At 62.2% G+C, this 13393-nt stretch overlaps 1 protein-coding gene across 2 annotated transcripts in view; it reads right to left on the bottom strand.

Annotated features, from left to right (window-relative positions):
• Window positions 1-10108, bottom strand: part of NR5A1 (nuclear receptor subfamily 5 group A member 1) — a 25707-nt gene extending 15599 nt beyond the window's left edge. The window contains exons 1-4 of one of the 2 annotated variants that reach the window (XM_027893012.1): window positions 9873-10108; window positions 7765-7880; window positions 7173-7314; window positions 2737-3377 (exon numbers count right to left, since the gene is read on the bottom strand). In XM_027893012.1, the coding sequence (XP_027748813.1) occupies window positions 2737-3377; window positions 7173-7314; window positions 7765-7866 (885 nt within the window). In that variant the 5' untranslated portion in view covers window positions 7867-7880; window positions 9873-10108. Of the gene's footprint in view, window positions 1-2736; window positions 3378-7172; window positions 7315-7764; window positions 7884-9872 lie in introns of both variants that reach the window. The other variant, XM_027893015.1, reaches the window with a different exon arrangement.
• Between the last annotated feature and the right edge of the window lie 3285 nt (window positions 10109-13393).

Genomic DNA, 13393 nt, shown 5'->3' with positions numbered 1-13393 from the left:
CGCCGCGGCTGCCTGGCCGGCCCTCGATAAACAAGCGGGCCCCCAAATCCCCCTCTGCCGCACGGCGTTATTAGTCTTGCCTCCGAAGGCCAGCGCAGTCCGTAATTCTCCCGCTGGTGACACGAGATGAGCGCCGCGACATCAGTCTCCCGGCGGATTGGCATGGGGACCCTCGTTTGTCAGTGGCAGACTGACAGAATTACTGGCCCTTAAATGAAACGATATATCTGGGAAGTTAAATCTGTTTTCAATCTGACTGCCCCGCGCCTGCGGGCGGACGTGGCGTGTGAGCCGATGTCAAGAGGCCATTAGCCCATGGCCCCCCTCCTCCCCTGGGCACGGCTCCCCAGCGTCTCCCAGCCCAGCCACCCCCTCAGGAGGAGAGGGCAAAGCACCCGGTCTACCCCTCACCAGACTGCTGGGCCAGGAATGAGAGTGGGAACAAGACTGGTCAACTCCAGGGAAACCTGCTCTCCTTCTCCCTGGGCAGGGACCAAAGGCTCATCCTTGCCAGAAGTGAGCCAGCAGGTCCCCATGTCCCTGAAGGTTTTCTCCTTCCTCTCCAGGCCCCCTCTGAGGCTCTGGGGAGAAGCCAGCTATCTGCAGACAGCTAGGAGGGCTCAGGCAGGGTTGGCGTGAGGGGGTCATCTGCCTGCACGCCCCTTCTCACCTGTCTGCACCCCCTCTGTGTGTGATGTGAGCCCTGCACGGTGCCCTGCAGCAATATCCCAGCACAGTGCCCTTCCAGCCTCGATCCCCACACTGGCCTGGGCCAACAGCCCATCCCTGATGGGGCTGGGCACCCTCACTTTCAGACAGACCTTCCTAGGGGATGGAGAGGGCTGCTGGCATCCCTGCTCCTGGAGCCCTGAGCACCCAACAGGGACTGCCTGCACCAGTGGCCATCGATCTCGAAGGTTGCCGTGTCCCCCAGTGCTGGCTTTAGGGACAGCCAATACACCCTGCGCTAGCTGGAGTTCATTTACCGCCCCAGCAGCCATCTGCTTGTGTGCTGGGCAGCAGCAGGAATGAGGATTCAAGATCTCAAACCTGCTCCTTCCCACCAGCTGCTCTCACCATGGCCAGGGAGAAGCCATCGCCCTGCACTGGGGAGTTTGCACCATGCTGGGGGGGCAGGGGGCAGCCCCAGCACCATCCTGGGGCACCTGGGCACCTCCGCTCTGTGCTGGGGCTTGGACCTGCCCCGCTGTGCCTCAGAGTCAGCGCAGGGGAGGGAGCCAAGGACGGCGACACCGCGTTCCCCCGCTGGAGCCAGAGGGGGGTGAGGTGTCCTGAAGTCCCTGGCCCTGCAAAATGCTGGGAATGCACTCTACAGTCACCATGTGGATGAAGGCAAAGGGCACAAGCCCCTGAGATGGCAGAGATGGACGTGGATCCCAGCGGAGCTCCTATCCCTGAGCACTGAACCCCATGTCCTGGGCATGGCAGGGGACATGACCTGCTTCTGGAAGGACACAGCTGCCTCTGCCCAGGTGAGATCTCTGGCACTGCATCCTCCCCAGAGCCCCATGGCAGGAGGAGCACCCACCAACAAGGATTCACATAGAAACAGCCTATTTTGGTGGCACAATCAGGCTAACAATGGAGTTACAAGGCTACACAGCAATACAGCCGGGAACTGAATTTACACTGTTTACAATATCTCCTGGAAAACAACAACCACCCTGTTCCCAAAATCCAGGCTGGACACTGATATGATTGAAACAAGCCTGACCCACCCCCACAATGCCGTTTCCTGACACTGTTCTGGCAGCTGGGGGCTATTTTGAGCTGCGAGGCTTGGCCACGCTCAGCCCCATGGTGCCCATGGCACCATGGCACAGGGAAGAGCCTGGTCCTGTCCCACAGTACCATCCCCATAGCCCAGGGGAAGAAGGTGATTTTGGCCAGCCAGGTCGCTCAGCCTCACTCTGAAAGCACTGGAAGGCACCCATGTCTCTCAGATGCCCCGGGATGGGACTCTCTGGATTTTGGCCATGACACAAATTTTCTTTCCCGTTTTTGCACCGGTTTGGGAACTGAGGTCAGTGCAGAGCATGAATGGAAAATGTCTGAAAGCCTGGCAAGGTGTGCAGGATGGCAGGGGCTGCCCCAGCCCTGCTCAGCTGGGCCCAGTAAATGTTCAGGGGCATTTGCTAGGGGGATGTCCCGGTGGGATGGGGCACAGCTGCATGTCCCCCAGCCGGCCACACTCGTGGGCTGCTGGCAGCAGACACGGTTCTGGAGTGGGCCTGGTGCTGTCCCCCACCCCAGCCAGCCCTGCCCCGGCTGCCTGGCGCTAATAGAACCCACCTGACCACATCGATTTTCCTCCTAAAGGCGGAGGAGAGAATTGTCTCAACTATAATTCCTCAACGTTACATTTTTCAATTATATCTTGAGCTTGACACCGCAGTCACTCTGCCGGCGATTGCCTCCACACCTGCCCCTGCCTTGATGAATCTGAAATCATTAGCCCCACATGGCAGTGGGAATCTCTCCGGCACCGCAGCTGGGCCCCCGTGCCTCCAGCCCCCCAGTGCAGGGAGCTGGGAGCGGGACAGGGATGTGCCAGCAGATCTGCTGTGACAGCACCAGGCTTGTGCCCACGAGTGCTGCCCTGCCCTCACAGCACCTCCACCTCAGCCCTGCCCACAGCAGCACCCCTTCCTCACGGCATGGCAGCCTCCCATCGCCCGCCCAGAGCAGCATCCCTCCCCGCTGCCGGGCTCCTACCTCCAGCTCCTTGAAGAAGATGCAGCTCCGTGCCCACTCCACGATGGAGAAGAGGGTCTGGTCAGCCATCTTGCACATGAGGCCGAAGGTGCTGAGCTTCTCGTGCCGGCCCTTGCCCTGCTCTTGCTGCAGGCAGGCCAGTATCCGTGCCTTCACCTGGGCCTCGTCGGGCTCCAGCTGCAGCAGCTTCAGGATGACCTCGGGGATGTCGGGGGGAGAGCTGCTGGGGTAGGTCTCTGGGTACACGTAGGCGGGCACAGACTCGTGCACGTTTGTGTAGTGGTCGGGGTACTCGGACTTGATGGTGCGGTTGGGGAAGGAGGGGTAGTGGTATCCGGGGAGCGGCGCGTGGCCGGGCACAGTCATTCCCAGGGAGGGGGTCCCGTAGGGGCTGCGCTCGTAGTCGACGGGCGTCAGGGCGGCGGGGTTGGGCGGCAGGGTCTTGGACATGGCGTGGATGCTGTGGATGGTGGAGGACAGGCTGTAGTCGCTCTGCACCGGGGACATGATCTGAGGCACCGTCTCCAGCTTGAAGCCGTTGGCGCGGATCAGAGCTTTCTTCTGCTGCTTTAAGGCACGGTCCCGCTTGTACATGGGGCCAAACTTGTTCCTCCCTCCCCGCATCCGGTCTGCACGGACAGCTGGGGACAGAGAGAGGGCAGAGGCTGCAGAGAACCCTCACAGAGGAAGATCAGGGCTTCCACACAGCACAGAGGAAAAGGGGGGGTGGGGAGACACACGGCTTGATGGTAAAAAGGGTTTTTGGGGCACCAGGAAGACCTTCCCATAAAGTGGACAGCAGGTTGTGCCACTCAGCCCAGCCAATGTCACTCTCAGAGCCTCTAGAAATTGCAGGAAAGGAGGAGACATTTGGCTTTAACTATAAAACAAGCTGAGGGATAAAGCAGCTTCCATCCCCCATGGATTGAGAGGACAGCCCTTGAAGCCTGAGTAGATGAGGGGGCATGACATCCACTTTCATTTTAACATTTTAACCAGCCCCAGGAGTTCCTTGTTTCTGCAGAGCCTGGGACCCCACAGCCCCCTCAGGACTCTGGTTCCCTGCATTCCAGCTGCATGTGCTGCGTTTCTGCAAATCTCCCTCTTTCTCGAGCAGCACGGACAGCAGGGCCCAGTGGGTTGCACTTCACCCCAACCTCGGGCAGGAGGCTGCCAGACCTGCAGGTACAGCCTTGCCAAGGGGTTCTGCTGGAGCATCCTCCTGGCACAGTCACTCCAACAGCCCATCATCACAGTGTCCCAGCTGCAGCAAAGCAGACCTTCCCATTTAGCACCAAAAGGAACCCAAGAACATGTCAATAAGCAAGGGAGCAGGTGCTTCTCTGCAGCAGGAGCCCGTCCCTCTGCACTGCCTTGCTGTGCTCCCAGGGACTGCTGCCCTGACATACCCCTTGGAAGAGCCTCAGATCGCTGGAAGCCAGGAGCTGGGAGCTGGGAACTGGGAACCGGGAACTGGGAGCTGGGAACTGGGAGTTGGGAGCTGGGAACTGGGAGCTGGGAACTGGGAGCCAGGAGTTGGGAGCTGGGAGCTGGACGGCAGCGCAGAGGGACAGAGGAGTGAGCCAGTGAGAGCAGCTTGCAGGCTGAGCACCAAAGGCAAAAAACCCTCTGCTAGTTCGTGTTCCTACTGACAGCCAGTGGGGCTTGCTTTGTGTGTCCTCTGTTACCTCTGCCTCTCTTTCGCCTGCTTATCCTGGGGCGCGCAGCCAGCCCCCCCGGAGAGCCAGAGCACCTCCCCAGTGCTCCCCAGGCAGGCTGGAAAGGCGGCAGTGTGGTCGGGAGCAGCAGCATTTCCAGGATGAGCAGGAATGTGCTCCCAGGAGAGCCGCCCTGGCTTCCTCCCTCATTCTTTATTCATGAAAACAGCATCTCGCTGGGAGTGGGCAGCCAGCGGCAGCCTCTGAAGCGAGGGGTGCTGTGGCCCCTGCCCCTGAGAGCCTCCCCACATCCTCTGGGCAGCAGAGAGCTGCCCCAGGACAGTGCCAGACTGAGGGGTACAAGGGAGGTGCCACAATCAGCACTGTGCATATCCAAGCTAGGGTCTCCTGTGGGCAGGCACAGCTGGCAGCTCGAGCTGGCATGGACAGGCCTGGCAGCCCCAGCCACACATCCCAGAGCCAGAGCACACCGAAAGCCCAAACCTCACACCCACTCGAAGTGATGTGTACCCACCACTGCTTGAGGTCAGGCCCAGCAACGCCCAGGGTTTGCATCCCACAGGGACTCCCATGGCCCTGGGCAAGGCTGCACAGGCAGAGACCCCCCTGGTGCTGCCTGAACCCCCCAAACAGCAAGTTTGTCAGTCCAGTCTCACAAACCCTCTGCAGGCAACCACATACACCTCCTGCCCTCTCACAGCAAGAACACAAAGGGAGAAGGGGCCTTTTAATTCCCTCCTGCTCTGCTTTTCCTGCCATTTGTGCCACACTAGGGATCAGGAACAACTTGCCATTTGCAGTGTCCCAGCTGGCAGCTATGAAGGAAATGATGTGCCCCGACCTCCAGAGCAAGGGGCCTGAGTGGAGCCAGCCCAGGAAGAGTCTTCACCCACAGCAACCCCCCTCCAAAAACCCTCTCCAGGTGACCCCCAAGCCACACACCCACATGGCAGCAGGAGGGGTCTTCAGCCCCCACTTCCCGCTCCCACTGCCTCTCCTGCCCTTGCCCCCGTGCAGACCTGGGTTGGGGCAGGCTGCTGGCCAGGCTCTGCCTCCCCTTGCCCAGGCAGGGGCATGGGGGTGCGCAGGGTAGTGCCAGGGGACTGGCCAGGGCTGTGGCAGACTTGGGCCAGGGCTGTGCTGCTCCTGCGCTGGGCTTCCCTACAGCCTCCCTTCAGGCACTTTGAGGGATACCTGTGTCAACACTGCCCCCAAAATCGAGCACCTCGAGTTTGCTCTTGTCCTGTGGAGCTGGAGACTCACCTCCAAAGCATCACCTCAGATGCCTTGCCCAAAAATACTGGGAGCTGAGGAGAAGTGATCTCTGTTTTTTACCACAAAAGAGATGGCTCCATAGGAATATCACCCTCCGCTGGGTGATCCCCTTGGCAGCCCGGCTCAGCTAAGGGGCCAACAGCAAGAAAATAAACAAGAAAAGGTTGTTTGGCACAGCCTCGGGGCCAAAGGACCTCCACAGTGAGCAAGACAAAAAGTACTGGAAAGGGATAAAAAGCCATGCCTGTCTCCTTCGGGCACCCCGAGAGCTGCCCCTGCCCACTGTCCCAGGGCCCCCAGTCCCTGCTCAACGCTCAAATTCCCCTCGATCAAAGCTGCCAGAGCATGCACAGCGTGCTTTAGGTCACCAGTAACTCCAGCCCAGGGAGGAGAGTGAAACTGGGATCTGTTTTGGAAGCCAGCCCACGCCGGGAGTTAGCAGGGGCTGATTTTGCAGCTCGATGTTGTGTCTTACTCCTGCTCGGCTGCTCGCAGGCTCCCATCCTGCTCCCGGAGAGAGAACACGGAGGACTTTCGATAAACCGCGCTGTGCCCCGCGCGGCGAGCCGGGCCAGGAGGCACCGAGCCCGGCCTGGAGGGACTGAGCCCGGCCAGGAGAGGGACTGAGCCCGGCCAGGAGGGACTGAGCCCGGCCTGGAGGGACTGAGCCCGACCGGAGAGGGACTGAGCCCCGCCGGAGAGGGACTGAGCCCAGTTCCCCCCGCTGCAAAACACAAACGATTTCAGGGGCGAAGAGGTTGGGGGGCGGCTGACTCTGGGGTGGGGGGGGGCCCTTCTGCCTCTGCTTTTGTTCTGCCATCCCGTGCGAAAGACCTGTCCCCCAAATATATTTGGGGAATGTTGCAGAAATCACAACACGCGACTCGTGGCTGTCGGGGCCCGACTCTGATGCCGGGATCGACTGCGCCGACAGGAGAGAGGAGGCGGCTGTGGGGATGGAATTGCCCCCTCGAGGGTCAGAAATCCGTTATATTAAATGTCATCGAGAGGAAAAATACAATTCGTGGTGAGTCTGCGGCAGTTTTATTGCGAACCCCATCATTTTTAACGTTTTCCTTAAGTCTCGGCTTCTGGAATTATGTGCTTAAGGAAAACAATAATTTATTTGCTATTTCCCAACCTTTCTGCCAGCAAAAAAAAATCCTGGAAAGTTGAAGCCGTGGCAGCCAAAACCCCAGGGAAAAAAAAAAAACAAAACGAAACAAAACGAAACAAGGAAAAACAGGAGGCTACTCGAAAAAATGAATATTTTCTTAACTTTGGAAGGAAAAACGGAATCGAAGCGGCGAAGGGAATGACCAGTCCGGGGAGGTGGAGGCAGCGGGGACAGCGCGATCAGTCCCGGGAACCGCACAGCCCCTCACAGCCCCTCACAGCCCCTCACAGCCCCTCACAGTCCCCGCGCAGTCCCCGCACAGTCCCCGCACAGCTCCCGGCCCCGCCGTGCCCGCCCGTCCATACCTTCCAGGCGCATCCCCACGGTGAGGCACTTCTGGAAGCGGCAGTAGGGGCAGCGCTTGCGCTGGGTCTTGTCGATCTTGCAGCTCTGGCTCTCGGTGCAGGTGTAGTGCTTGTTGTTCTGCACCGTGCGCTTGAAGAAGCCCTGCGGCGGCGGACGGCGGCGTTGCGGGGGACACCGGCACCGGCATCCTGGCACCAGCGCCCCGTCCCCTCCACCCGCCTCCGACGGAGGGTCCCGCCGTCCCCGCCGCTGTCGGGGCTCCCGTCGCGGCCGCGCTCCCGTCCCGGGGAGCGAATCCGCCGCTAACGAAAACGGGCGAGAGCGGCCCCGCGGCCGGTCCCGCTGCCCCGGCCCCTGCAGAGCCCCCTCCCCGCTCCCTACAGAGCCCCGGCCCCCTTTCCTCCGTGCAGCTCTTCCCGCACAGCCCCGGCACCGCAAGGCGCCGGTCCCGCACAGCCCCGGCCCTGCTTCCCTGGTCCCGCATTCTCGGCCCCGCACAGCTCCAGCTCCGCACAGCCCCAGCCACGTTTCCCCGGCCCCGCACAGCCCCGGCCCCGCAGCCCCGACCCCGCACGCCCCAGCCGATCCTACCTTGCAGCTCTCGCAGGTGAGCAGCCCGTAGTGGTACCCGGAGACCTTGTCCCCGCAGACCGGACAGAGCTCGTCCAGGTCCTCATCATAGGAATAGTCCATCCCCTCCAGCGGCCCTGCTGCGGGACGAGCCGCGGTCAGCGGGACGGCACGGGACGGGGAAGGGGACGGGCGGCGGCCCCAGCCCCGGCACTGGGTGCGGAGCAGGAGCGGGCGCGGCAGAGACCGAGCGGCAGGTGCGGGAGCCGGAGCTCTTTATAGCGCCTGGAAGAGCATCTCCATGTTGGTGCGGGCTCACGGCCAGCCCCCCGGGGCTGGGGAACCTCCTCTGGGAGAGCGGGCGGCTCGATGCGGCGGGGACGGGGCGGGGGCGGAGGGACCCGCAGGCCCGGGGACCGGGGACTCGGCGGCTGGGCTGGGGAGCAGCTCGGCCAGGCCTCGGCAGCACCGGGGATCCCCCCAGGGACTCCCTCGGGGACGGGCAGGGGGTACCGCTCTGCAGGAGGAGGCGAGAGACCCCTTTTGCTCCCCTGCATCATCTGTGGGGAACAACGAGCCTCCCAACCTCCCTGGGTATCCGTCCTGAGAGTGGCACGATCCACTGGGAACCAGGAGTCCCGGGGCTGGAACACAATTAACTGTGTCTGAGCACGAGCCTGCTCTGCTCGGTGCACATCCCCGGACCTCTGGCTTTGCCAGAACTCCCCGTTACCCCACACCAGCTGGCCCTGCCAGCCCAGGGAGGGCCGCGTGGGGAGGACCAGGATGTGCAGCGGCTCCTGACACCTCCTCTGGGGCCACCACTAAGGAGGTGACAGTTCAGACCAAGCACCAGCCACCCCACCTGGAGCACCCACTGCTAACAGTGTCCTGGTCTGCCAGTCAGACAGCAGGGATCAATTCAACGCTCAGGGATTTGTAACAAAATGTTCCATGACGGCTGCAGACCGGCACAGCAGCACCCGGCTATGGGCACGTCCTGTTTGTCAGGATGCTCCCAGGCCACATGCCACGACCCAGGCACTTGGCTGTGGGGAGCTCGAGGCACTGGAGCAGAGCCTGTCCCACAGGAGGCTGCTGCCGGCACAGCCCTAGGGCAGTGGCACAGGAGGGCACTGGGCTGTGGGTGTCTGGAGCTCTGGACGAACGAGGGCTGTGCCACCGGCAGTGCCCTGCGAAGGGGAGCCATGGCTGATGGCCCCACACGGCTGATCTCGCACAGCTTGTCCTGCAGGACTCATCCCACTCCTCTCATCCTGCCTGGCTCACCCCACCCGCTTGCCCCACACATCAGCTGCCGCCCGCGGGTGCGGCGAGTAGGAAGCAGCACTGGCAGGGAGAGCGGCAAACAGGAAACGGGCCCGGTGCAGCATCGGGCCAGAGCCCTCAGGAATGGAGCCTGGGCTAAGAATAGGAGCAGAGCAGCCCACGGTTCGGGTCAGCCGCCATACGGCCGGGAAGGAGCACTCCCACCACCAGCAGAGCCCCTTGGCCATGGCCCCCTCATTCGCCACGAGCTCCCAGGGAAGCTGCTGGGCAGCCGTGGAGCTGGGCCTGCCATCTGGGAAGAGAAACCCAGGAGGGGCTGTGGGCTGGGAGAAGAACCGAGCAAACGCTGCGAGGAACAAAAGCAACTGGGAGGCAAAGGCTCTGATCCCTACCAGCGTGGGCTGGGGAGGGACGTGGGCTCAGCCGGCATCAAGGGTCGAGGGGTCCTGGACGCCTCCCACGCCTGCTCCAGGGTGTGGGGGCTGCCTGCGCTCCCATGGGCAACACCCAATCCTTGAGTGGCCGGAGACCCCCAGCACCGCTGGCTGCGCTCCTCCTCAGCAGCCAGCTCTGTCATTTCTGGGCAGCAGGGTGGTCGAGGGGCCAAGGCGACGGTGAGGCCTCGCCCTGCTGCCCACGGGCTGCAGAGCCGCCATCCCCACGCCCGCTGGCGGGGAAGGGGAGGGAAGCGAAGGCCCAAACTCAGCTCTGGTTTCCGCGCCAAGCCCTATCGTGTCCCCAGCCCCGGCCTTGGCCGCCACCGTGCCGGGGAATGGCGGCAGCGGCTGGGAGAAGGGTGGGATGGGTGACCGTGGATCCCCCCACGGGGTCGTACTCACCGCGAGGCGGCTGCACGGCTGCTGCGTGTGGGGCCGGCGGGCGGGAGAGCCTCTCTCAGCCACCGCCCAGGAGCTGCGACCCGAGGAGCCTCCACGGGGTGTGGGCACCGCTGCCCTGTCCACAGCAGGCTGGGGGATTTATGGGACCTGTGTCCGCTGGAAGGTGTCGGGGCTCTGGCTGTGCACACGCCGCCCCGAGCAGGACACCGGCCAATCTCCTCCCCATGGGGGCCAGGCTCAGATGGGATGGACCCACTTTGGTGCCTTATTGGCTTCTGTGGCCACGTGACCACGCTGAAAAACATCATAATTAAGCTACAGAACGCTGCCCATAAACCAGCATTAGAAAGTGACAGTGGAGATTAGTGGGACCCTCGCAGCAGATAACACGGCCCGGGAGGGAGACCCTGAGGGGAGCGGGGGGCACTGGTGGGCGGCAAGGAGTTCACCAGCACCCACGGCCACCCTGATTTACGGCCCAGAGCGGGAGGGAGGGCACCAAGGGCATGGGGCAGGACACTTCTGGGAGAAACGTGAGCCCACTTCACCCATCCAGGACTGGGACACAGCCCGGCCTCCTTGGCCAGGGGAGGTCTCCTCTGCAGGGGAGGGTGGGAGGAGGCTCCTCCACACTCAGGGCCCCACTCCTGGCTCCCCAGGGCTCACTTGTGCCTGTGGCCAGCAGCTCTGCTCGTGCCAGAACAGCACTGGCAGAAAGGCAGTGCCCCTGGGCCTAGGCAGCCAAGCTCTGTCTGTGTTTGCCACATCTGATTCCCCAAGTTCCTTCACTGGGCACGGTCCCACCCATGAGCACTGTGCCAGCTGCAGGGTTTGGGTCCCAGCCACCCCATGAAACATGGGAATGGCAATGCTGGGATGGGAGGCTGCGTAAGAGACCCCCCCATCCCACCAGGGCAGGGATCTGCCCCCACTGCTGGCCCTGCATTCCAGCCATCCATCACCACAGCATCTTCCCACGTTTGTGCAGTGTCCACTCTCTGCTTCATCCCAGTGACGACAGTCCCAAGAAGGAGTGTCTGCCCTGGCCTCGAGCCCCACACCAGCACAGCGAGGGCTGTGCCATGGCTCTGCTCTGGCCAGGTGGCTGCTGGCAACCCGGGCAGCACAGCAGGGCCCACAGTCCTGGGCTCAGGGGTCAGCGAAAGGCTCGTCCCCTCCCTCGATCAGCGCAGCCCTGACGTGGCGTGGCAGTGACGTGCCCTGCAGTGCACCCACCCCGAGTGGGGGGAGCAGAGAGCCCCTGGTGCCGCAGGGAGAGGAGCAGGAGAACGGGCTGCACAGCCCTGCTTGTTTTTTCCTTGCTTTGCAGCTGAAGAGAGGAGAAAAACTAATGAAAACAGTGCTCTGGAAGAAGCACCAGGCCCGGAGCGGCTTCCGCCCTGATCCCCAGCAATTATCAGCCACATGCCAGATGTTTCGACGCGATGCCAATGTCAGAGAAAATAAATCTGTGGCAGGTTCAAGGTCCCTGCCGGGCCGGCACGCAGCAGCTCGCGGCTCAGCGCCGCGCGAGGCGGGACGGGGCTTCCTCCTGCCAGGCATTGTTCCCCCGGGAAGCCCCGGCCTCACACCGGCCACTTGCTATTTTTGCAGCAAGGTGCTTTCGGGGGTAAATACGTCCCTGCCGGCCTTGGGCACTTTCCTCTGCGCTGGCCCTGGCCAAGGCTGTGGCCCAGCTCCTGCAGCGGGCGCGTGGCCACGGTCAGGGCCAGCGCATGGGCCGTGGTGCAGCCCGGCGGGTCCCGGATGGTGGCGCGAGGGTGGATTTGGGAAGGCTGTGCTGCAGCAGCCGCACAGGCACTGGGTAGAGCCGGCTCCTGGCAGCCTCCAGGGTCTCGGGGGTCAGGGAGAAGGAGCAGACGGGTGACATTTTAGGGACCATATCACTCAGGAGGGATGGATGAGGTGGTTTGTGGCTCCCAGACACACAGAACGTGCTGGGGAGGAGACATTCAGGGCTGGGGATAGGCCCCAAAGTTGCTGCCCAGTCACAGTGTTGTCACAGCCAAGGGAGTAGCACGGCCTCTGTCTTGTGCTGCCGACAGGCCCATCCGTCACCAAAGCCCTGGCTGTTGGTTTGGTGACTCCCCTGCTCCATGTCCTCCCCGCAGCACAGCTGGAGCCCGTGGATCCACACCACCCGCTGCGGGCCACAGCGTGCTTTGGCTCCTTGCTGGTGCGTAGCCTTGATGCTCAGCAAAGCATATCTCCTGCTCGGATTTTATCTCCATCCACTCCGCTTATCGGCGCGGGGCAGCCCTCCTGCCTGCGCCACGTTCCCGGAGCGTGCCTGCAGCAGGTGTGGCCAGCACTACCGTTTGCCAAACCCCGCTGCCCGCCCGCAGTCCCTGACTCCGGGGCCCGTGCCGATAATGCGCGCGCGGCGAGGCCGTTGGCGGTGACATTACCTTGTCCCCCGCATTCCTGCAGTGCCACACACCTGCGCGGGGCGCGGGCGGCCCGGCACATGGCGGCGGGTGCAGATCCTGCGCAGGCAGCGCTGGGAAGCCCTGGTGGTCTCCTCCCGGGGGGACTCATTGACATATCAGTCACATAGTTCTGCATAATTGGGACTTGGATGCAGCCTCTCTTTATGTTTCCTCTTGGCAGTTGCCAACAACATGAAGCACTCCTGGGTCAAAATGACAGCCTTTTGTTTACTATTCCTGCTTATGCGCCTCATTTTCTTCAAGGATAAGAGCTCTTTATAGGAATCTTTATTGTGATGAGGTTAGCAGAGAGAAAGATTTCTTTCCAGCTTTCTCTCTCTTTCACAGCTGATTAGCAGGGTCAGCCCACAAGGACAGCAACGTGGAGCACAGACCCAGCACTTGCCTCGGGGTCCCTTCAGCCGTGAGCCGCATCCTCTCCAGCACAGTCCTAACCTGCAGACCCCCAGCACCCAGACCCACGCAGGGTGCCCAGGCCATCCTGTGGCACTGTTCCCCCCGGCTTGTGTGGGCTGCAGGGAGGGGATCCACCACCCCCAGCAAAGGCACCACAAAGCCCAGCTGCCCCCTGGAGCTTGTGCAGGGGCTTACTGGGAGCACACACCTCCTCTCCACGCTGTTACCAGCCCAGCTGTGGTGACATGTCCTTCATCTGACCTCTGCAGTGACCAACCCCGTCAGAAGCACCCCCGCTTGGCAAACTGAGATGTGAGAGACTTGTGATGGTCCAGTCAATGGTAGCCCACCAGTTTGCTGCACTCAGCAGTCTGGGTTTCAGGTTTAAACTCCAAAAGGACAGTGGCCAGGCAAGAGATGAGATGCTGGACCAGTTGCTGACAAGATGGGGAGAAGCTCATGGAATAGATACGGGCAGGCATGGACATCAATGGAAAACTTTCCCCAACACTGGAAGAGGCCTCACAGGGCCATCCCAGCAGATCCCTCACCATTGCTGGGCTGACCCCAATGCTGCAGGGAGGTGACCCAGCTGACCCCACAGCTGTGTCCCAGCTTCTGCCCATGGGGTGACACTCCTGGGAACAGCCACTC

This window comes from Empidonax traillii, unplaced genomic scaffold (genome assembly GCF_003031625.1).
Source record: "Empidonax traillii isolate 1590-97213 ecotype Southwest subspecies unplaced genomic scaffold, ASM303162v1 scaffold375:size1330703, whole genome shotgun sequence".
Taxonomy (NCBI): domain Eukaryota; kingdom Metazoa; phylum Chordata; class Aves; order Passeriformes; family Tyrannidae; genus Empidonax; species Empidonax traillii.
This window is presented reverse-complemented; position numbering and strand designations above follow the sequence as displayed.